A 25,097-nucleotide genomic window follows, 5' to 3' on the forward strand; every position below is an offset into this window, starting at 1 on the left:
GTGTGTGTGTGTGTGTGTGTGTGTGTGTGTAGGAGGTTAAGGGAGATGGTTGTTTGGGGACTTGGCACAAGTTATCAGTGCAGCTTGCGGGGTTTGGTGGCTCAGGCGTTAATTGCAGGGGGACAAGTGGGAATAGCTCTCTGTGCACCAAAGAAAAGAGCTGTTACATATGTAAGAGAAACCACTTACACTCTGTCAATATTTGCTTTTGTTCGAGTTATTTACTGAGTTATAGGAACTGGAGGCAAAGTATTAAATGCACAGAGTCTCCTTCACTGGCTTTTTGTTTTGTGTGTGCTAATGCTGGATCACAGCTCGCATAAGCATCTAACCACTGGCAGATTCAGTCATGTAAATCATGTAAAATATGTTAAAGTACTTTTATTTTAAAAAAAAAATCATGCTTTATGTAACCCACCATTTTCGCTTGGAGGAGTGCGTTGACCTTTCAGCACATAAGCTTTTTTAATTAACTAAACTTTGCTTGATGAAAAGACTTTCATCGCAGTGTTCAGTGTCTGCTGCACCATAGGGGTTTTAAGAAGGAGCAAAACTGCACAAAATGTCTAATTAAAGGAACAGTTATTCTTTTTCTTGCTAAGAATTGGAAGATCATCTTCATTAAATAAGAATATAGAAACAGAAGAGGCGTGGGTACAAAGACTGGACATGGAAGAAAAACAGCAAAAAACATAGCAGAACAGCGACGATCGAGCACAAAGGTACAAGGGAGTAAATGCTGGAAAGCTCGACACGTGGCACCAAGATGATCTGGCAAAGAAAAAGGAAATGCAGTTAATATACAGATAGAGGCAGAACACAGCTGCAGGTGGGAAACACACAAGGGCAGGAAGTGGAGGATCTGAAAAGATAAACTAAAGCAAGAACAAAATAAAGCAGGAAGTACAAGATATTTCATATCCTTTTGCCTACGTACAGACTCGAAACGATAATACAGGTGCGATCGCCACGAGATGTGAGTTAAGCCATCAGTGATGAACTCAAATGACATCCTCACTCTATCTTTCAGCAGCTGACAGGAATCGAAGCAGGTTTCTAGGGGAAATATTGACTGCCTTAGGGGGCCTTTTATGAAAAGCTCTGCTGTCACAACATCTGTTGATGCAATTTGGAGGAGCAGAAAGCATTGTTACTTTAGCAACAGAGAGGGCACTAGACATTTAGGATCAATAAAAACCATTATGGCTATTTTTTCTCTAAATGTTGAGCAATGCCTGAAACCAAAACAAGAAATGTTGACTGAGGGATTCTCAGTGTGTGTGTGTGTGTGTGGGGGGGGGGGGGGGGGGGGGGGGCAATGACAGGAGAAGTGTATCCCCTCGTGGCACACAATAATTCAAAGAAACATTTTTTATGATGGCATTTAACATGACATGCATCCACATTAGTCTCTTAACTCAATTTATTTCACTAAAGTATCAGGTCACATTGCTAATTTTGCCCTGAATGATGCCTGTAATAAAAGCCCTACTGCCTGCTCAAGGGCTGCCAGTAGATTCATCTCTCTCACCCACACAGCTCTGGGGCCAGTCTCTCTGTTTGATTAAACTTTGCTCCCCAGTGCTATGAAATATCCAAAGGCACTTAGATTTACAACCTGCTCCGTTAAATTATTGACACCTCGGTACCGTTCCTATCAGTTTCCTGACTAATCCTATGTTGTTACCTCACTTATTTAAGTTGGTGACTTCCACTTGACTTTCAGCTCTAAACCAAGCTGGAATGATTCCTTATCACCCGACGTCCACGGCTACGGCCATGTTTACGTTACACATGCAATATCTGTGGCCGAGTCTCCCGCGCTATGTATATATGTGTCTGTGTTCAGCATGGAACAAACAGCTGCTGCCTTTGAAGCATAGATATAGAGCAGAGGCTCAATGATAGATCTAAATAACGTAGGCTGTGAAGATAAAACAGGTGAGATGAAGAGGGGAACAAAGGATAAAGGAAAGATAGAAAGAGACAGCTGGGGAGACTGAGAGGGTAAGAGATGACGAGAGGAGGCTCTCGGGCCGGGAGGATGTTTAAGCTGTGTCTTTTGAGCAAGCAGGTTAATTTTTCATGCGGCAGTTTGCGAGGCCCCAGCCCAGACAATCCTATGGCTGGCCACGGTTTCCTGAGAGACAGCTTGTTGCTCGAGGCCCCCGGGCGGGTTTCTTGTTGAGCCTGCCTGTAAATTGCCACCAAACTAGTGAATTACTCCATGATGTGTCACAGAGGCAGCCGAAAGGCCTATAGGCATAAAACCACTGACTTATGTTTTCCCTCACAGTAATTCCTCAGTGACAGCTAGGGCGACAAATTGAGACGTCTCAGTTAGAATCCAACATCTCATATTCAAAACAGCTGGTCGTCATTGCTGCTGGAGCTTCTGATGGATTGAATCGACGTGCATGCTGGTTGTGGTTTAACAAACAATTGCAAATCATTTTGAGGCAGATATTGGGGTAATTCATCAGTAAATGGCAAATCTGAGACTATCTTTTTAAGAACAAGACTAAAAGCTTACAGCCAGTGCTGTGTTGCTCTACACAGATACACGGTGGTGCTTTCAGATAAATGTCAATTTTAAGTTGCTAAAAAGCAAAGTGTAGCATTTCAGCATGCTAGCAATTTATTAATTGGAATAGATGCTAAACTCTGTGTCACTGCAGCACTGCATCAGCCCTGAGTGGGTTGGAGGAGACTTAAAGTTGGGGCGATTTTGCTGATGGTAAACTGTGATGTTTTCACCTGTGTGGATACATGACCAATCATCACACAATCCACTCAGCTGACCAAAAGGTGATGACACCTGGGTGTGTGCTGCAGACCACGCTGTCTCCTTCTGTTTCAGCCATAGTCAGTGACCGCTTCCTTTGGCAACAGTGGGGAGCTCTTTGATTAACTTGTGCTTGTCACATAGACCCTCCAACCCACCTCCACAGCATCCTCAGCCTGAGCTTCTACTATTTGAGATCGCAGTTTCTTCCTTTCATATCTCTCCTTGATGGCATCCTCCCAGTGGACTGTCAGTTCAACAATGAAGACAAACTAGCTGCAACTGGACCAGAGGACCAGATTTTGGCACAAGTTGGTGACTGTGATTTCAGCTGGAAAGGTGAGTGTTTTGTTAAGGTCAGCCCTCACTTCCTAATCCATAATTATGTTTCCTCAGAATTTCTGCCCTTCACAGGGCTGAAAAGTGCTCGATGTCTTTTAGAGGATTTTTAATATAAATGGATTTGAACTGTGTGTGAGCCCACAGCGCTATGCATCAGTGCTACACACTGCATCACCGTGCCTCCTTATAATAAACTTAAGGGGTGGGCGGTTCACAGTCATTACACTGAATTGGCCTGAAGAACCAGCCCAGAAGGCTACATAGAAATCCCACTGATAGTAGACTGAGCATCTTATTGTTTACATTCAATCTAATTGGCAGTTGGGTGTGTAACATGGCCATAAACACACTTTTTCATTGACCATAACCAAGTGATTTAGATGCCTAACCCTAATCATTCATTAACCCAACTTCATAACTTTACCTCATTTTGCGTCACACTATACTTGACCTGTAAGACACGACTTGAGAATGTCAAAAACTTCCAGGAATGGATTTTTGTTTTTATGTCCATATTCTTATACCAACGTTTTTGTCTGGGGAAAAAGCGTTCGCCATTTCAACTATGCCTTAAAAAAAGAGATGGTTTGTTGAACAGAGGTAATATACTGGCACGATGTGTGCACAAATTCTGTTGTGACACTGAAAGATTTTTTTTATTTTATTTACAGCAGTGTAGGGATTTGTGCATCTTACAGCTATCTGGGGTTCCACTGTGAAATCTAGCCTTATTGATTTCTGTGGGGCTACATTCCTTACAAAGGACACAGCGTGTACTTGGAGAGAGCCTTTTTATTGCCTGCTTCAAATCTCTCACCTCTCAATCTCATGTCAGCGCCACACAGCAGACTCTTAGAACTATCGCAGCGGAAAATAACTTTAAGCAATGAGCAACTTGACCTCAGCAACATCAAATGAATCCTTATCGTGGTGGCAGACGCAAAGAAAAACAATTCTGCCACTTAAATATCATAAAAAAGCATGACAGGTTCCCTTCCTTTAGCTTCCAGCGCAGCTGGGGCTAAGCATTTCAAACAGACTAGCGTTTGAATGACTGGGATGTGGGAGCTCAGAGTCTGTAGCTATGGATTAAGCTCACAGCAAATAGTTGCATGGAAGAAACAGAGGTAATCTCTTCCCTCTCCTCCACGGCCCTCTCACCATACCTGTTCCCCCTTTTTTAATCTCCTTACTGAATGAGTTCTCGCAAAGCAGCTCAAACAGAGAGGGGTTTATTCACAGCAGTTAAAGTAACATGAAAACGATACCGTCTCAAGACGAAAAGTGCACCGGCGCAAAGATCGATGCACCGCTCACCTGGTTATCCTTCTTCAAAGTGACATATAGGCCCAGCGGCTGCCTTATTCAAACTGACAACTTCAATGAAAAGTAAATGAGGGCATATAACAAACTCAGCAATGGGCCTTGAACTGTGGACAGCTGTAAACAAAAGACAAGAGTCTTACAATTTTATAATTGCATATGCACAGGTTACAGCCTAACCTGATGTTTATCATAAAAGGATCATCATGCTCACTCACTCAGTGCAGACTGTGGTTTAATCACCTGCAGTGCGCTGGATAATTTACCCTGCAGCACTCTGTATTTGCATAAAAGTACTTTCATTTTGCATTTTGATGCATTGCTTTGCATTTCCACCAAAGATTCTTATGTTAAAGAAAATTTCCACACCTGATCCACTGCACTAACTACCTAAGTACTCCAGGATAGCATTTGTAGCTTTGACTCTCCTGTTTGGCATAGTGTAAAAATCAGGTGATAAGCCAGAGGATTCCTATAAGCAAAATTTCACACTCAGTGGTGCGGTTCATCTTCAGGTTTCATACGTATTAGACGATTGACACTAAGTCTCTAGCACCATTCATCGGTCACAATATAGCTGCAATATAGTATTTTGCTAAATTCTTTCATTCATATGCATTACGAGTTCATCAGAGAACACTTGACAGCATGCTATGTGTTTGCTAATAAAGTAATAATAACCTAAACAGCAAGCTTCTTTCATTTAAGCCCACAGCAAGAGAACAGGTTTCCAACTAAGCAAAGTATTACGCAAATACTCACCAGACTTTTACAAAGGAACAACTTCCTCGACTTGTGTAACTGGAAATGAGATGCAGATCCTCTGGAAGTAAACATAATCTACAATCTATAAACTAGTTTGCCTAGAAAATTGGACTGTTGGCTTCTGAGGTTATGTTTCCATGTAATTGAAGAAGTCGACTGAGAAAATACCTTTATGAAAACATAATCACAGTATAGAGTATCGATAACGGTGTTAACCTGAGATACCTGTTCCTACACGTCTGCATCACAACCTGATGGCTCTGCAGGGGAGAAAATAAACATTTATAAAGGCTTGCAAAAGTCTCTGTTACAGTTTGGGTGGTGTTACAGTCACAGTAAGGGCAGTGAAACCTTTAACTGAAAAAAATATTACACAGTGGAGTGATTGTATAATGTCATTGCCCTGATTTCTCCTGATAGAAAGCAGATAAATTAAGCAGTTTCACTTTGCACAGGATTCCCTGGAATTCCCTCTGGGACCCCCTGGAAGTGCTCACTCTGCAGAGACACAGCAGTCCTGCTCAGGCTTTACAAAAAGGTTTGGGGCAGGGTAAATATGACAAACCCATATTTCAAATATATATTTTATTACAGTGCACTCATGAAATTCTGACCTTTATGCGACAGTGATACGCAGCTTTACAGCTTTGCACTTTCTGTTGTCTGCTGGTGAATTTAGAGAGTTGGGGGTTGAGGTGGGGGAGAGGGGGGGGAGAGTCAGCATGCTCGGAATGGAGAAGCTGTCAGAACCTGATAGATGAGAGTGTGTGAGAGGGAGACAGCGCAAACCGTCAGCGGGAAACGGCATGATGTGGCATGAGCTCCGGCAGACAGACAGACTAAAATAGTGCCTTGTATGACAAAGTGTACCCAACAGTGAGAGAGAATGATTTTCCCTTTCTCTCTGGCTTTCTTTTTTTTACACAAGCTTCCTTCCTATGGTAAATTGTAGGCCAGAGGTGGCGGAAATACGTCAGTTATGTGGGTTCTCTGAAGCTTGACTGCGTATCTTAATTTCGGATGAAGGGAATGAGAGATAGAGAGGGGAGGGGGCAGAGAGAGAGATTTTAATCACTCCTGTCGCTTTAAGGACACTTATCAAAGCCTTATTATGCGAACAGAAAATACCAGGAGCCACTGAGCAACTGAGGGACGGACTGGAGTGGAGGTTTGTAGGGAAACTCAACGTTATCTAAACTGGAATAGACCGCTTCGTTGCCCTATGGAGTTTGGATGTCTGTCTTATCCGGACGGCTCGGGTCATTTAGGAAACACTGCGCATAGCCTAAGTAGCTCTCAGACTTCGGATCCTTTGCTTCTGAAGCGCAGAGCGGAGAGGAATATGGCTTAAAAGTCAACGCGTAGTCCGCGGGATTATTCTCTCATTCGACAGCTTCTATCGACACGTTTACCAGGCGTTTATTATCAGCATTATCTCGGACGGATACTGTCCCGATACTGTCTCTCTCTCTCTTTTTTTTCTTGCCAGACTTGGATCATGGATTGGGGTGGTGGAAAACAACAACGGGCAGCGACATGATTTCTCTGCGCTGTCTGCAGTATGCTGCGAGCTCCCGCTTTGAACGCCGCTCGTTATTACTGAGATGCCACAAAAGTTACGAGACGAGTGCAGTGCGCGGATTTTGAGCGTTTCGCCGTTTTTTTGCACCTGCTTTAGCGGCCAGCGCGTCGACACGGCGCAGATTCGTGACAGAATAGCGTGCGGATCCGCGTCGCTTCGCTCACTCTCACCCAGTCGCTCGCCTGCGCGGGGATACTTGGAACGTTTGCTTATCGTAATGGAGATTGGCGAGGTTTATACTCAAGGTCATCCACTGTTGTGAGGCTACGGTCGCCTCGTTATTTACAGAGCCCTGCACGCAGCGCTGTCTCCACGTTATAGCGCAGCGCAGGCTACGATCCTCAGCCCGGTGTGTGTGTCTGCGTGTGCGTGCGCGCGCGTGTGTTATTTGATATTGCGCGAGCTGTGGAGTAATATTGCTGTTTCTTTCGGACTCTGGGAGAATTCTCTGACAGCATGGATGGGAAACTGAAGCAGGGTCGGAGATGTCGATCCAAGCGGGAGAGAGTGCGGAGGTTGCGGGAGGCTGGGAGCAGAGACGCCCGCAGCCCCGACCCCAACTCCTCCTGCTCCGACAGGGAGGGACACAGTCCGGGGAGGGACGCCTCCCTGCCCGGTAAAAAAGCTCCGCACCCCGCGGCCGCCGCCAGAGTCTCGCGCCCCCCTCGGCGAAAGAGACGAGAGTCCAGCTCGCAGGAGGAGGACATCATTGATGGATTTGCTATCGCCAGCTTCATCAGCCTGGACCGTCTGGAGGTAAGGAGGAAGCGGATCGTTAACTGTTTGTGTGTTTGCATTCTTCATCATGTGTCAAGAGTGTGTGTGTGTCTGTCTGCGTGTGTGTGCGTGTAAGTGGGTCCTCACACACTCACCAGCAACATGAAGGACTAGTCCAATTTGTAGCCAATTTACTTGAGATGGCGGTAATGAGATGGATGAGGATTACTCTTGTAATCGTCTGATATTTGTAGATGAGAGGATATCCCTCAAGGTGATCAGTGCTCGCTTTGATGTGTGTCTGTTTGGAGTCCTTGTCATGAAAGTGTTTACAACACACACACACACACACACACACACACACACACACACACACACACACACACACACACACACACCTGTTTCTTGAAAATTACTTGCTTCAGAGAGCCAGCATATGATTGGAGAATAAACAGGTGCTTTGGTGGGACAGGTTTGGATCTGGTTTGTGCGTTTTTCTGTTTTCTGCTTTCTTGACACTCCGACCTCTGATAAACTGCCTATTACATCATTCGTGTGTTGGAGGCTGACACACCACGTGCTGATAACTCTGCTGCTGTCATTACCGTGTGGTAGCTATGTCAGATGTCAGAGCAGTGATTTCAGGAAGAGAGGAGGTTCCCCTGTGACACCCTCCTTTATTTAGCTCCTTTATCTCATTACATTCAAAATGACAAATGAAACATAGCTCCCTGTGGGATATTAGGCAGACTGATGAGGCAGGTTTGTTGTTGCTTTTTTATGGCTCATTCTGAGGATGGTACTGTATATAAATAACTACCTTTAAAAATATATACCTAATATTCACTGGTGTCTGTGTATTTTAAGATGACGGCCTCGTTTGAGAGGCCGTGGATCCAATCACACCTTTCTATGTAAGCTTAACTATGGTGGCTATTAATCAGTCATCAGTCATGCCTCCTACATAGCTCTTATTCAATATAATGGTGGACTGCGTGTTTGCAGCATAAAATCTTAACCAGTTGTCTATTCTGAATGTAGGATTCACTCACTTGAAGCTGATAATCAATTCTCCACTGCCCAGCTATTAACAAGTTTAACCTGTCAGGGTCATCTGTGATTATCCTGCAATTCCATTTAGCTTCATGGTACTTAAAGCAGGCGGGAAAGCAGATAGGAGTGCAAGGGCGATCCCTGAAATATTGTTGGGAATGAACTTATATGAGAAGAATAATGATGTAAAAGGCGAGTGCAGTGATGTAAAACTGCTTTAATGACACTGCAGAGTTTTTTGGCTAATCAGGCTAAATTTCACAAGCGGCACTCACCCCAGATAAACTTGTTATCAAGTGTGTTGCTGCCCATTCTCCTCATTCATCTCCATGTGATTTTGTATGTAAAAGCACCTTTGCCCTCTGTGCTGCATGGCAGCCACTTCTGATGGCTGGAAGACTTTGAAGTGCGCTGCACTTAATGACTTCTGGGAAAAGTAACACGTGTTGTGATGCTGTAAGACGTCTTTTTAGTTCACAAGTTGGACATCTGTCTCTGATGTGGGAGATGAGGTTCGATTTATCCTTTGAGGGTTTATCTTAATAAAAACATTACAGTAAATAAACGCTGCCTCTGTGAGAGCGAGGCGAAGCCAGATAATTATCCAATTTTAGTTTTACACATTTACTAGCTATAATAATTCTCTGTGTTGAGTGAACACGGAGAAAGAACACTGTGCGCTGCACAGAAGCTTATGTTTCAAGGCTACGCAAATGAGGCATGATACAGCTCAATGTGAAATGATACTCACATACCAGCTACTTGTTGATAATTGGTCTGATTTGCATGCAAATGGCCTGCGCTTATTAAATGATGTTAGTGGATCTGGTACAATTAGAAGAAGAGATGAGCACAGATAGGGGTTTTTTTGTGCCTCTGATTTCTGTGCATGTGGTAAATGAAATCAGAGTGTTGACTTAGTGCTAATTTCGTGTATTGTTTGCTGTAAGTGACAACGCTAATGACATTTGTTTTAGCTGCATCACTGAGAGTGAAATGGCCTCTCCGCGGTGTGTGCCCACCGGAACCATCACATCATCTGTCCATGAGTCATTCTTTCACCTACTCACCGCGTGCTTGAGTGGAGCTCATGACCTACTCTACCTGTGCTAATTACTCATCAATTATGGGGGGGGGGGGCAGTCAGGGAATAGCTCTGACTTATTGCATTATGCTCCGATAAGCTGGCACGCCCTCTGGAGAGCGAGCGCGTGGTCCTCCTGACCTCTTTAAAGTGACTGATGGCCAGCACGGTTGTGTTTATGTCAGGCCATACAGTCGGTCTCATTAGGATTTCACCGTCATTATTTATTCCACCCTCCCCGGGTTCAGTGAGCCCATATGGCCAACATAGCAATATTTACTTGTGTTTAATCTCATTGCTTTCAAATCTCCCTGTAATCTTTTTGTGTGTGTGTGTGTGTGTGTGTGTGTGTGTCTGCTCTCTGATGCACTTCAGGGTGAATGTGTTTCATAAAATCTACGTCACCTTTGGGTTACTGCTGTTTGATTGTCCCATTCTAGTCTGTAACTCATGCCTGAGGTTACGGGTTACTCCCAGAGCACTTCCACTCTAAGCTCACTCAGTTGATATTCCAGCTCAGCGCCGATAGGATCGAGCTCCCTCGATAAAGGCTTAGGCTGTGTGGTGGTCTTGCCTGCTACCCCGTAACCCGGTTTCATTACAGCCGAAAGCAATTTGCAGCCACAGCCGCATTTGATTACACCGTGTTTATTCGCTTTGAATCCCCTCGTTTCTCGCAGGAAAGCCGCTTACTTACCTGTGCAAATCGACTATGCAAACACAGCCGTGCTGCTTTGTCACAGGCAACTTATGATGATGTTTTTTTTAAATGGGGGTATGATTCAGTGATGATTCAAAAAGAGTCAATCTGTTACTGTGGGCTGTTGAAAAGGAGAAAAGCTCATGCACAGTTTCTGTGGTTTTTATTTCTTTTTTAAGTAAAGAATGAAATCATTGCGCATGAGTCAGGAAAATTATTCCCTTATTTTTTTCTCTTTTTAAGAAACACGACTTTAAGAAGAAGGATAAATTAGCCCGTATATTAGTCTGAGTAACTTTCGGGAATTCTTTCAGTTCCTGAAGGCCAATTTCGTGGACATAGCAGCGATATAAAACAATTATGCTTTACAGCTTATACCCTCCAGAAGTCTCCCTGTGTGTATCGAACAAGTGAGGAGATAATAAAATGACACAATTATCCATCTGTCAACGTATTAATAAGATGTTTGATTTGCTCCATTTGCTCTGTGAGTGATGTCGGAGTGGCAAATCCCCTCTCGTTAATCCACAATCCTTCTGTTCATCTGCTTTAACATGAATTTACAGATTTGTTTGGGTTTTCCGTTCCGCAGCGTGGGTTTCTAAATTCAGTCTAATGGGGGATTTAGGTTTAGTTGATTTAGTGATATTACAACAGTGTGAAGGGCAGGAGGCCAAGGGGGTCTGGGATTCTGGCGGAAAATGGGTTCATATATCAAAGACTCTGTCTCTTTGTGTATCCAGGGACGTTTTGCTTGCTGTTTTCCTGCATGGCTCTGTTTTCTCAAGTTTTGCACACTAATCATCCTCGATCGTTGGCTACTGAGTAGCACCGCTGGTGCAGTATGGGGAAATTAAGTCCCTTGCCCTCAAGGAGCTTGACAGTAGTTGTTAGGGAAACTGAGATTTGTTGCTTCATTTTCTCTGCCTGTGTTTTGGCAGCTGGTGCATGGATTTAAGCCAGCAACATTCCAGATACAAATATGTGTCATTATATATCATCAAGTGCTGCGATGAAGTCAGAGCAGCAGTTAGAAAGATTTTTTTTCGCCCCAGAGACTTCCCCTTAATATAGCTACACTCGAGTGTCTCATAGTTAGCACCCAGATATGACCACATGCTAACTATTTGGAGTCGTAAGGCCAGAACTCAAGATTTCATGTTAGAAAGCACATTTGTGCAGAGACGTGCCGATAAATCCTGAGCTCAAACTGAAGGTTTGGCTTTCAGCAGATTGACGGATTGTGTAAAGCTTTAAAGAGCCCAGAAATCCTATAATTTCACATCTTTTCCCTGGGTCAGCTTTGTGTTTCCGCTCTGCTCGTTGCCACTTGAGTAACACGATGCAAACCAATACTGGCACCTTAAACCGCAGCGGTCCTTGCTGTAGTGAGATGTCTTGCTTCCATGGTGAGGCAGCAGATTTGTTGCAGGGGTTGCAGCAATCTTGCTTCGTGTTTTCACTTTCCCCCAACGGTGATAGTGCTGTGCATCATATGTCGGCACTGACAAACAACTCCGGCTTTAATTAACAAGGCAGCCCCCCGAGGCTTCGTTGCTCATTGGCTGACGCATCCCATGGAGAGAGCTTTCTTAATGCCAGTGGGACGTCCCCAAGCCCTGGCTGTCTCTAACTGTCACACACTGTAGACGACAGCGTGGCTGATAAATGCATGGTCACATTCGCAAGCCTTTTCTCTGTCTGACACGAACACATGACCGAACCTCCAGCGTGCAGCTGTCCAAGTTGTATATTCTTAAAGTTTTCCCTTAAAGAATGGCTTCCTAGTCAACTGGTCATTGTGCATTTATATTGATTTAATTATTGAATAACATCAGAACATGATAAAATGTGGTATTTTTTTCTTTCAGGAAGTAATTGTTTATGAGTCCTTACTAATATAATGTTGTTGTGTCACAGCAAGTCGTGAGTTATTCATTTACGCGCTGCCTCATGCTGCTGGAATCAGCAGCCTGTCGTGTTTGTGCTCTTCCAAACACATGTTGCCAACAGGAGAGTTGCTGAGTGCCCTCTGGTAGACAAAGCATGCAACATCAACACTCAGACATGGTTGAAAGGTATATATAAATGCAGATCGGTCAAATAGCTAATAGATAGTTAACTGTCTGATTTGCTAATGATGATGTCACTGGTGCCATGCGGTTTGAGTTTGCTTTTTCCTTTTTTGTGACCCATCAGGCCTTCGTCAATTCATTTAATCAACCAACTTTTGGTTGATGACGATGCTGCGGATCTGGAAGCAGGATGATCACTTTTCTCTGTTACTGACAACACCGTATTCACAAAAGTGTGAGGCCTGCTAAGAGATCGCATGTAACGCGTTTTTGTATTAGGAACTTCCCAAAGCTAGCTGATCTAGGCTGCAAATGATCTTCTCCAAAAAAGGGGAAATGAGCATCGCAGTTTCCCAAAGCTCAACTGCAAAATAGTGTATAAAGAGATTTGGTTTACTGGCATTGTGAAGACCAGCAAGCCAGTTCTGGCTCCCTTTTGTTCATTTCTAATTAACACTTATAAATTGTTTCAGCTGTTAAGATGTTAATGAGTTAATGTGCAGGTGCTTTCATTTTTAGGTGCTGTTGTAGATTCCATATATAAAGTAGGTTTCGTGCAGTTTTTTCAGTGCCTGTTTTAAGGAATATGAACATGTTTTTATTTTGCCCAATGAGAAATGTTACATGGCTTTTTGGCTTATTATAGTTTAAGAAAAAAAGGGGAGCGAGTGAATAAAAAATGTAGATTTAATTTGATTTGATTCTGTGACCTTATCATTTTACCAGCCTATAAATAGCAGCCCAATGGAGAGCTCCTGAGGGAGTCACATGTTACACTGGAAGGGCAAAGCATCATAGATTTCAGTGACAGTGGACCAAAATAGGTACATTTGTTTAAACCTACCTTCCTTGTGTATCTTCTGACCACTAGTAGAACTAGAAAGTAGTGTTTTGTTTTTGTTTTACTATTTCTTGTTTAATTTGAGTCAAACATCCGCACATGCACAGGTACAAGCATGCAAACAATGCAGTTTACATTCCTGCTGCCAGTTTCACATTATTCACTCAGATCAACAGTTGGTTGCAACACAGGGAAATAGTGTTCCTGTAAAGGCAGATAAGAAGACGGCAACCTCGCAAACGTGGGCGTTAACTGTATTTGATTTAAGATGTTTACAAAAATCAGCTACAAGGACGCACAAATACTATATTAATAAGGAGCATTGTTCTGAAGTACTGTTCTTGATGGCAGTGAAAGCGAAAGTCGGTGGTTTAACAGTCTGTCTGAGAAGAGAGCAAACCTGAGAACACGTTTGATGGCCTCTTTTGTGCATTTATTGAATCACTTGCACAGATTTTTTTCAGTTACTAACAAATAAAAACCAACAACAAGAAGACAAGTTATGAAAAATGTCACGAGCTAAGAATGATTTGTATGTTCTTATCATGTGTGATAATATGTATTTGTTGATTTCTGAAGGTTGGAAACCAGTGGGATTAATGGCTGCCCTCTCCAGCGAGAGCTTTGTGAAACTGTCAGTTGTCTGTTGTTAGGGGTCTGAATGTAACGACACTTTTAACTGTCAGAATAAGAGTCTCTTTGTTTTCAAGCTCAAAGCTGTAAGCTTGGTGACAGTGCACACTGACACATAATAAGAGGCACATAAAAGCACGTGGGTAACTTGTTGTAGGCATATATATCCATTTCCTGCTTGTCGTCCTGAGCCGTCTTCCATCTTCCTGTCTCCATATTTTCATTGCGGTGAATGACAGGATGTAATTAGCTTCTGATTAAGATGCTGTCCCTGAGCCTGCGATGGATTAGGAGCTGCACTGTTATAAGGTTTCCACAGTAATTATCTGCTGCTGGTTTGTACTCCCCCCCCCCCCCCTTTTTTTTTTGTTGCTTTTCACAACCACTTTCTGGCTTCTTGATTAATGAATGTTATTAAACAATGTAAACAAAAGACATTTCATTTGAGTAGTTTAAGAAAAAGACATTTTGGGGGGATAACTTCATAGTAATCATAATTGTCATAGCTGAGGTATTTTCCAGCCCTGTGATTTTGGTTAATATATAATGGTGCACTTGGCCGCGGAAGCTCTGAATGAATGACTAGCAGACGAGGGCTGTGAAGGATTTACAATAAAAGTAATGAAACCTAAATAGAGAGGGCACTCTTTAAGTGGCTCATTAAGTAATGGCTGTTTTCCTTTTCAGCCGTGTCCTTCTCTGGCATAGAGCAAAGAGAGAGCTCTGAAAGCCTGGCTTACTTCAGCCTTCATATCACTTGAATCCCTTTTCAACATTTTGTTTATGTGCACGATTGGAGGTCGCTTTTTCCAGCCTTGCAGACTTATTTTGTAGAAAGGTTGCGGTGTCACTAAGAGTTGTGTGTTGGGGAAAAGTATTGATAATGATTTCAACAACACTCTGCTGCAAGCAAATATAAAAGCTTTTGTGTGTGTGTGTGTGTGTGTGTGTGTGTGTGTGTTTGCTTGTTTGCAAGAAACAAGCTGTACCTGAGAAAGAGAAAGGACCTGAGTTTACCAGGCGACATATTCGAGTTGAAATGATGATATGGTTTATGTACTTTAAATAAAGATAAAATTAGCTGCATAATGTGACAAAGAACATGCCTCTTTGGCTTTATCCCGGTTTTAAACTAGGCAGAACTTGCAAGCCGAGAGCTCGAATAAGGAATAATTACTACTAAACGTAAGCGTAAAAGTGCAAAAGTCTTGGATCAACCTTTATTTCTTTACATTTTGCTGGGAAAATCGGTACGGGGTTGAGTTTGTACAACTCTAACAAGCTTAAAAGTCAATATTTCGTATGGCTGCATTTATTTTTCAACATAACCTGAACTCTCTTATGTGATCTTCTTTTAATTTATTAAAGCAATCATAAGGATTAGTTCTCCAGGCTTCTTAAAGTACATTCAAAGCTCTTCTTTGGATGTTTCTGCCTTTTGTTCTGTTCTGTATCAATAATGTTGAGTTTTGGGCTCCAGGGAGACCAATCAACGACTGAGAGCGCTCCATTGTGTGTTCTTCTATCCAGATATACTTTTACTGCATCCTCAGTGTGTTTGGGTTGTGGTTTCGCTCATAAATGAAGCTGTTGCCAATCACTCACTTTCCAGATGGTGTTGCATGGTTGATCAACGTCTGATGGTACTTTCCTACCTTCATTCATTCCATTGGCTGGCTGAAATATAGCCCCAAACCATGACAGAGCCTAAACTGCATTTTGCAGATGCCTCCAGTGACTCACTGTTGTATTTCTCTCCCGACATCCTGTGTACATATTGACAATTTCGGACAGAAATTGCAAATTTGGATGAATCGCTCCATAAGACCTGTTGCCACTGACTTTTCAGTCCAGTAATTTTTCATACCTAAGGCTTAAGGATGTCTTCTCGACAGCCACCGTTCCTTTGAGATACAAACAGTAGATAGATCAAGGGTGAGATAATCTCTCAGGTCCTGCGTCAGATCTTTAACCCTTTAGAGCCGGGCACGCTCTGTTTTGCGTAACTATTTTTAAATCCCGGTCTGCAACCACGTAAGCTAGCGCAATAATTTTTTTTGCATATGAAACCGGAGGAGTTGTATTTACATCTTATGCCATCAGCTTGTCCTCGGTCACAGTTTCCTTCCACATAAAGCTTTGCAAAAACTGCATAAAAAGCGCTTGCAGCAACAAAAACATAATATTCCAGAAACACGCTTCGCCGATCCGATCAGCTGTTCATAACACTTCCTACGTTGGAATAGACGTCAGCGCGAACTTTTGCATGTCCGCCATGACCTGCCCGAAACCGGAAGTGACGTCATTTTCGCGGAAATGTAGTTTTTTTTTTACCATCAGGGCCTCATGGCCTATACTGGTGTTTTTAAAAGTTATCTTTGACTTTATGACTTTCTGTTTCTTTTCTGGGATGCTTAGGACTCATATTGCACTGCTGGAAATAGTTTATTTTGATGCACATGCTGCTTTTTTGCAAATTTGCAGTATAATATTTATTTTCGTTTTTCCTGCAGTATATAAAAATTGGTGTATTTCAAAAATAAAACTATGAAGACACTCAAAATAAATTTCCTGTGGTAGGAAACTATTTTGTGCAACTTTTTTGTATTTACAGTTTTGAGGGATAAGCCTCTTAAATTTCTCTAACTAGAAATATATGTTAAAAAAGCAAAAACGATTTTCAATTTTTTTGTAGTTTATTGCACTTTTTTGCAATTTATGTAATTACTATGCACTTAATGAATACATATTATTAAAATCTGGGCTATAATTGTTGTATTGATGTATAGCAACTTGAAATGCTCCCAAAAATGACTCCACACCATGTAAAAATATAATATAAGCTCTGGCGGACTTGGTTCTATGGTAGGTCTTAAAGGGTTAATGGATTTTATTCCTATTTCAAATGCTTTTTCTCATAGTTTTTTTTCCTTGCTACTATTTGTTTTGACCTCCACTTGTTCAATTTCTTCAAAATGTTCAAGGACGCACTGCACACCATGGCAAAAAAAGGCCCTGTTTCCAGCTAATAGCTCTATTGCTGCAAAAATAGTATTTTATGCCAACCTGTGGTATCATTAGATGTTTTTTTTTAACTTTTATAAGTAAATACAATTTGAGCAGAGTAGATAAAGACGCTACACAATGTTTAAAATCTCTACAGCTGACACTAAAATACCATAGTTGACCGCATTCAAGCTTTCACTTTCATGACACAGTTTAAAGCTTTTAGAGACCCAGGATGATTCAGCAACATGGTATTAGTGGCACAAATCTCAAGTCTTCAAAAACAGCATGCAGATTACAAATCAGCCTCCAGTCCATGTGGTCATGTTTTTCAGGAATGGCTTGTTTTCAAAGGCATGACTCACACAGTCGTGACATTGTGCAGAGTCTTGCTGCATGTTTTCTTAATAGATCGCTCTTGGTGTGAAAGCAATTAGCGTTAACAGTTGTCGACATGCTCTTCTGCTACCAACACTCACTACCAACACCAGCTCTGAGGGGAATAGTCTTTATAGGCCAAGCGATGCTGACAATAATTGCTCAGCACTCAGCTCCCCATCTGAAATAAGATACAGTGATATGTTAGGCTGCAATTTATTACAGCTCATTGTTTGTTGGTGTGTTGATTGCATTTGCAACATTTAGCCTTTTCTGTGTACGAGTTTCTGTGTGGGTGCAGGCGAAGCCAAATAAGGACTGTTGCTTCAGTGTTTTGTGCGATAGCTTTGGCAGCCATATAACAAGCCGTGGCCAAGATAATAGAGCTTAGATAAGAGGTTGGTTATGCAATGTGGAATTTCTCTCTTTCCTATTGCTACGTCGGCTCCATTCACTGTCTGGATGACTTTTGTGTGACAACAGTGGATTGAGTTGCCACGCTCAGTTGTGCCGTCGTAATGAAGCACCTTGTCGCCCATCCGCACTCTCAGAAAGACTGTGTGGGGGCAGGAGTTTGTCACTCCTGATGCACTGTAAATGAAGGGAAAGTCGTTTTTCCCTCCATCTGAGTGATTATCGCCCTTTCACTGACCATTGTTATCCACTTCTGATAATGACTGTCAGGCAGTTTTCTTGATATGTGGTGCAGTCGGTATTTCAGATGACCCTTTTAACAGAGTATATTTTCCCCTTGCGTCTTCTTGCTTGCTTTTCATAGTGCAGTGTGGCTTTGAGGATTATTGCCTTATTTGTTATTATGATCTTCTTTATTTTATTAACTTTTCTATCTTCCTGTGAATAATATGACATAGCAAGTTTTTCAAAACTATCAATAAACGATAGTGACGAGCCTCTTGCATGTTGGGTAGCAGTTAAATCGATCTTTTCTGTGCTTGCTGCAAATGAATGCTGTTGAGTGCTCCACAAAATCGGGGAGAAAACATACAGTCATGGTTCTGTGCAACAATTCAGTACTGAAAAACACCTTTGATATTGGGATAAAGTGCTAGAAAAGTCATTTTCTTGTTTTCCCACAGACACTGTTACATGACCAGTGTTTGAACATTTCTACTCATGAGTACAACAACCTAATATCACTTCATTCCACAGGCCGTTGGCATCTCCCATACAAACTTTTGTTGGCAAGATTTGCCTTTCTAAGCAATCTAAAAACAACAATAAATCTATCAGATCTTTATTTCAGAGTAGCATAACCACGCTACCATATGTAATTTTGCTCTGGAACCGGTTCTCAGATGGTATTATGTGGAACGAAGTTTGGAGACTCCCTAATCAGTTTTTAATTACCAACAAAATTAAAGATATTTCTTATAAATGAATACACAGAATTTATCCTTCTAAAGATTATCTTCAAAGCAAATTCAATTTAGACATTGATACAAGCTGCAGCTTTTGTAAAACCTCCAAGGAATCTACTACACATCCTTTTTGGTTTTGTAACCTTGTGCAAGATTTTTGGCAGAGTTTATGTGTTTTTATCTCAGAAAATGTATTTAAAGGATTTGTACTGTTTTGGAAATATGTTTTATTTGGTCTACACAAAAACCAAAGACAATTCAACTTTGATAACAGATATATAATTAACTTGTTAATTTTAATGGCTAAATTTCATATTCACAAGTCCAAATGTTTAGGAAGGCATCCCTCTTTTTATGTATTCTCCTTTGAACTTGTACAGTATCTTAATTCAATTAAGAACTCCACTAACCCAAAAGCTATAAAAACTATTGGTGTTTGTAAAAAAAATCAAGATCTTTCAATCACTTTGTTCTTTGGCTAATCAGTTACTTTCCCCCTAACATATTTATATTGTAGGTTCTGAAAATTGTTCTTTTATTTGTTTGTCTATGGTATGCAATTTTTTTTGTAAGTACAACACCATTAATATGGTACTGTTTAATTCTATTTTGTATTGTACTGATGTTTAAATAAAGGTTTGAATGTAAAAAAAAAAAACTACGACAAGCGACGTTAGCAACAACGACGGTAAAACCATCGTGTGGCTCCGTCCGCATGTTTATTTTCACAATAAAGCTGAAGATCCTGTTGAGATTTTTCAAAATAAACTGCATCATGTGAAATAGAATGCAGAGTGTTTACAGATGAGAAGCTAAAAGGAGCCATCAGGTGCTTTTCCCCGCAGCACGCCGTGTAATAATTACTCACAAAGAAAATTGAGGCCGTTTCAACTGATGTAACACTCGACTCCAGGGACACGACGCCCAGCTGAAAACACTTCACGCAAGTCAAGCTGCCCGAGATTCACAGAATTTAGAGAAAATGTAGAATTTTTGTTATTACAGTATGTCGGGACAATAAATCCCTTATGTCGGGATATGAGATTTTGGTTATATATCGCACAGCCCTAATTCCAGCAAGAAAGTCATAACAAGAGTTGTTCATTTCCATAGAGCATTTTCAAAAGAGCCATTCAGTCACCAGGCTTACATCGTGGGGTTTTTTGTCAGGATCTGCCGATGGTGCACAAAAGCTAAAAATGTAGCTGTCAAGAAAAACTCAAAGGGAGTTTCCTGCTCTGATTTGTGACTTTTAAATCCTTCTTCTCCATCCGTCTTCTCGGCAGTATTCAGTGACTTTCCCGTAACTCAAAACTCCAATGCTTAGAAATGACCTGAGGGTGTAATATAAACCTGTAGCACGTTGCTCGTTGGACACTTACTTTTTCATGTAAAGTTACACTTAGGATATCATGAAAATAAAATGTGACTGTAGAATATGTGGAAACAAACAGATCCCTTCATGTATTAAATGATGCTCTATGAGAAAAAGAGAAAAAGAATGATTATATGTGTTTGGACTAAATGTTGGGCCACATTTGGCTAAAGCTGATGGTGTTGAGTCCTGCCCAAATATCAAGAAGCCTGTGACATTTGGACTTCCAGCGATCAGCCCATTTCATAACTCCTGGGCCATATCTGACCAACTGAATACTCGCTGGTGCCGTAACCAATCCACAGCACAGCCACAAGTAGCCCAGATGAAGCCCAAAATAAGTTTGCCAGATATTGTTTTAAAATAATATCACTTTTGTTTATATAACAGTATAAGAAGTCACTGAAGAGTGATCACATTGTGGGTTTTTACTTTACGATTATGTGGTTTACGTGCTGTTTTAGAGGGTTTTTGATGCTGCCAAGATTAAATTACAGGGGGAAACACAAAACCCTTCTGGCGAATTTATTATGTATTGATTTGCCATAACTCATGTTCAGTTTAAAGCTAATATAAACATAGTTCGTGCTTTAACACATTTCCTATAATGGTTACACTTTTGCTCGAGAGGCAGTCTCCATGGTTCTGTATGCGTCTGTTGAAGGTTTCGTCAGTTTTATAACAGGCTTGACCTGATGCCAGCTCAGACATTTACTTTATGAATCCTCGGGGCGTCTATGAAAGTCAATGTTCCGGCTGTGTGCTCAGCAGAGTGAATAGGAAGAATGTGTTTGAAATATAATGGGACATATAATAAGGGATATGTAACACAGCCACCGCTGCAGTAAAAATCTGCAAAGGCAAGACAATCGCTATCACGCAGAGGGATCTGGCAGGAAGATCTGCAGAGAAAAAGTATTGTCAGTATTTGTTTCCTCTTTCTGTACAGACAGCACATATATTCAGTTTTCTGGTTTTTTCCGTTTTTTTCTCGTAATCTGCAGGTTGTTTGCCCATAGATCAAAGGCAGTAGAATGCATCTGCTCCCCTCTTGTGAACAGGCCACACAGCTCATTTCAGAGGGGCCACTTTGTCAGCGCGTCTGAAACGAGGACACGCACCTTAGAGCCAGCAGGGCTCTACCCAAGGCATGGAATTAGATCAAAAATTACACACACACACATTCAGAGCCTGAGCACAAGGCCAGTTGTAGAGTCAATAAAAAAACAGACAGTGTGTGAGAGAGAGAGAACATAAACAGAACTCTGCCAAGCTACTGTTTGCATTCCACATCTCTTGGCTTCACGGCACCGCTGCTGCCTCAGACGCGTGTAGTTTAAATACCATGCTATTCATAGGCACACTTATAATGATTTGTAAGTATGACCTTTAATGAATCAAGCTGTCTACTCCAACAAAACAGTTAGTTTGATTCCATATTGTCATTTATTAAAACTGCACTAGAAAACCCTTAAAACTCTTCAAGCTACACTTGAAAACTCTTAAACTGAACAGTTACTTTAATGCAAATGTGTTTTGTTTTTCCAGAATTTCTCTTGTTATCATTGTTTAAATAAATTAACACCAGAGAACATCTGAGGATCTCATTCTGTCTTAAAAAAAAGCAGACTGCATACTACAAATGTAATCGTGTAAACAGTGGAAGGGAGTTTATCATTTTTCATAGTGATACAGTTCGTGCTTTTTATTGATTGCTTTTCTGGCTTGGCATCTGTCGTGACTGAAAGCATTTGTGTGGGATATTAAAGCTATTTTCTGGCTTTGTGAATAAAGACGGATCACGCTTCAATTTATGCCCATTAAAAAATCTTTAAAAGAAAAGTCAGCATGGTGTGTGCTTGAGTTCAGCGGGACATGCTCTATGCTTGATTTAAATAAGGGATGTACACGTATTGGCTGAATGTCAGTATTTGCCAGCACTGTTTGATTGATATTAGCATATCCTAAAATAAGACGATGTTTACCAATATCAGGAGCTTTAACTGTTTTCTCATCTTAATTTTGTTCGGTAAAAAAGTTGGAATAAAGGAAACAAATGGTAAAACCAAAATAAGGAAATGGAAAAATTATCTGTATTGGAATAAACCAAATAAATGAGAGGAGCTTTAATAACCATTGTTTTTTTCATCGCTAAATTGCTTGATGTCATCTGCAAACAACCGTATTAGATCGATACTCCAAGCTTATCTATTTTAAATTACAAGTGGGAAAAGATGAATTGATGCATTCCTACTTTTCACAAGTTGCCCTGGTGACAGGAAGTCTGCTCATGTGTACTTAGTGAAAGGTCAAAATGTTTAAATGTCAGCAATTGTACATGTGTTATAACGTTAAAACACCTGTAATGATATTACTGTCTGTATATTTGTGGTTTAGGTATGTTCCTGAGATTTTAGTCTTAGATCGTCCAAATCAGGCGTGTTCATGCTGGTGCAAATGCTCCACGTGCTTTGTTAGTATTATTGTGAATGTGTTATGCGATGTACTTGCAGTCTCATAAAAAGATTGCATCAAAGAAAGGGACCAGGAGGACTACGACCACTTTTAGTCAACTGCCATCTTTAAAGTCTCTTTGGACAGAGTCAAAAACAGAGTCACTCTGCCATCAGTTTTCTATTGAGTGCGGTCAAGCTGTTTGTGATCATGTGGCAACTGTGATTAATTGACAAAAATCAAAAATCTTTTGCAGTCTACATGCAACAGAAATGGTAAATGGCCTGCATTTGTATAGTGCTTTTCTAGTCCCTAAGGACCCCAAAGCGCTTCACACCCATTCACACACAGGCGATGGCAGCTACATTGTAGCCACAGCTGCCCTGGGGCGCACTGACAGAGGCGAGGCTGCTGGACACAGGTGCCACCGGGCCCTCTGACCACCACCAGTAGGCAAACACGGGGTTAGTATCTTGCTCAAGGATATTTGGCATGCAGCCAGGAGGCAGCCTGGGATCGAACCACCGACCTTCTGATTAGGGGCTGACCTGCTCTGCCACCTGAGCTACAGCCACCCTGGGGCAAGGATAGCTCAGTAGGTAGGGTGGTCGCCCCATGATCGGAAGGTCGGGGGTTCAAATCCACTGAACAGGTACCCCTGAGCAAGGTACCGTCCCTACACATTGCTCCCCGGGCGCCTGATTTGCGGCTGCCCAATGCTTCACTGAGTGAGTGGGTTAAATACAGAAAGAGTAATTTCCCCACGGGGATCAATAAAGTATACATTATTATTAAATTCAAATGAATATTTCAGCAAAACCTTAAGTGATATGAAGCAGAAATTTCAGAAATTCCTCCAAAAATAGAGACGTTGTTGTTGCAGGATGACGATTTATCTGCAAACTTGCATAGACACTGAGCAGCCTTGCTTTTATAGGAATATAACCAGAGTACTAGTTGAGTTGAGGTCTCTAGTGCTTGGCAGAGAAGTTGATGCAGACTGATTGATTGAAACATATTGTCTGTATTTATAAATTAGGTGGCAGTAACTTGCAGACCTTTGCCAGCCTTTCTGAGAGTCATTGTTTGTGATTGGAAGTGGTCCCCCAGAAGTTCATGATGTTGCACACTCAACTTTTAGGCAACCAGCTGGTCACTGCAACTACTTGCAGTTTCAAAACATTTGAAACAACCACCAAGCAAGTACAGAGTTTACCTAGTCGCAGTGATGTTGCCACCTTTCTATAAGGTGTAACTGAAATACCATTAGGACTTTGTGCTATGGAGCTGGCCAGATAAATTCTCTTTGTTGTCTGAGCCAACTGATTTGGATATTTGTCTTCTAAAACGTAACTTCTGCAGGCAATATCTAGAAAAGTGCACGTGTGAAAATTTTTAAAAAGAAAAAGGCCACTTAATGAGACAACTTGAGGAACTAAATAAGCAGTCCTCTCTTCTAGTCAGCTTTCCCCAAGGCTTGATATCAGTTCCCCAAAATGTGCCACTGGTGTATAGCAAGCAGTGAGCCAGCACACCAAAAGAAACAATCAGACGAGTAGAGCTAAAAAAACAACAACAAAACAAACAGACAATGGTGAAACAGAAAGAGAGAGCATGGGCTGAGGTATTCAGGCGTCCTGCTTAATTGTCTCCTGGCAGCAGGAGTAAGCTTGTTCTTAGTGCATAAATCCTCCTATTTTCATTTATGTGCTCCAGGTGTTGATGAAACAATTCCCCTTGCTGGATAATCATATTTCTACTTCCCACTTGCCAAGACACTGAAATGGTAAAGAGGATGGACCCCCCTCCCGCCCAACTGACACATCACACACACCACTAGCTCTCTCCGTGTATGTGTGAATGGATCTACTTGGCGTTTCAATTTGCACAATAATGCGAGAGGAGAAAAGCGGTTATGCTCGCTGACAGGCTACACCAGAGGGGTCGGTGTGTGTATGCATGTGTAAGGCCACGCAACAAAAAAACAATCATTTATAATTCGTCAGCCTTATATTTAATGAGTAAATCAGTCAGTCAGTCAGTAAGCAGGACAGTTTATCACTTAGTCAATCTGGCAGCTGGTTAGTCAATTAATAAGGTTGTGAAGTCACTTAGTCTTCCAATGAGTTGTCATGCAGCATCGTCGCTGCGTGTTCTCTGTAGAGGAAACTGATGAGGACGCTGGTTTTGATTTAATCTCAAAATATGAGAACGTTTTCACCCAAACTGAAAATGATAGGCCTCCCCCGTAATAAAATCGCAAATAGCACTTAAGGAGCAAATGTGCGTTTAAACTCTTGATTTGTATCTTGCCCCCACTCCTCGATCCCCTCGTGCCCTCTCTTTTTCCTCTTACGTTGAATGATGTGGCATAAAGAGCTGTTTTATGACTGCCAGAACAAGCCTGTATTTCTAGTAGCTGCCAGTCATTTCCTGGCCCGTGGCATTGCCTTTATCACTCATGAATCCTATAAATGTAACTGTGGGTCACATACCTCTGGAGGCCTCTCCAAGCCTCTGTAGCTGCAGGCAGGAATGTTAAAACCAAAGGCAGGCTCAACAGTGTCGGCGCTGTCATCGAACTGAGATATATACTGCTGCGGAT

General features: G+C 41.7%; 1 protein-coding gene across 9 annotated transcripts in view; it reads left to right on the forward strand.

The window, feature by feature from the left end:
• Nucleotides 1–6,209: 6,209 nt before the first annotated feature.
• Nucleotides 6,210–25,097, forward strand: part of fbrsl1 (fibrosin-like 1) — a 275,349-nt gene continuing 256,461 nt past the window's right edge. For 8 of the 9 annotated variants that reach the window (XM_005733579.1, XM_005733572.1, XM_005733578.1 and 5 more), the window contains exon 1: nucleotides 6,210–7,553. In XM_005733579.1, the coding sequence (XP_005733636.1) occupies nucleotides 7,254–7,553 (300 nt within the window). In that variant the 5' untranslated portion in view covers nucleotides 6,210–7,253. The remainder of the gene's footprint in view (nucleotides 7,554–25,097) is intronic. The other variant, XM_005733573.1, reaches the window with a different exon arrangement.

The sequence above is a fragment of the Pundamilia nyererei genome, unplaced genomic scaffold (genome assembly GCF_000239375.1).
Source record: "Pundamilia nyererei isolate P.nyererei 1_Seehausen unplaced genomic scaffold, PunNye1.0 scaffold00053, whole genome shotgun sequence".
NCBI classification, from domain to species: Eukaryota; Metazoa; Chordata; class Actinopteri; order Cichliformes; family Cichlidae; genus Pundamilia; species Pundamilia nyererei.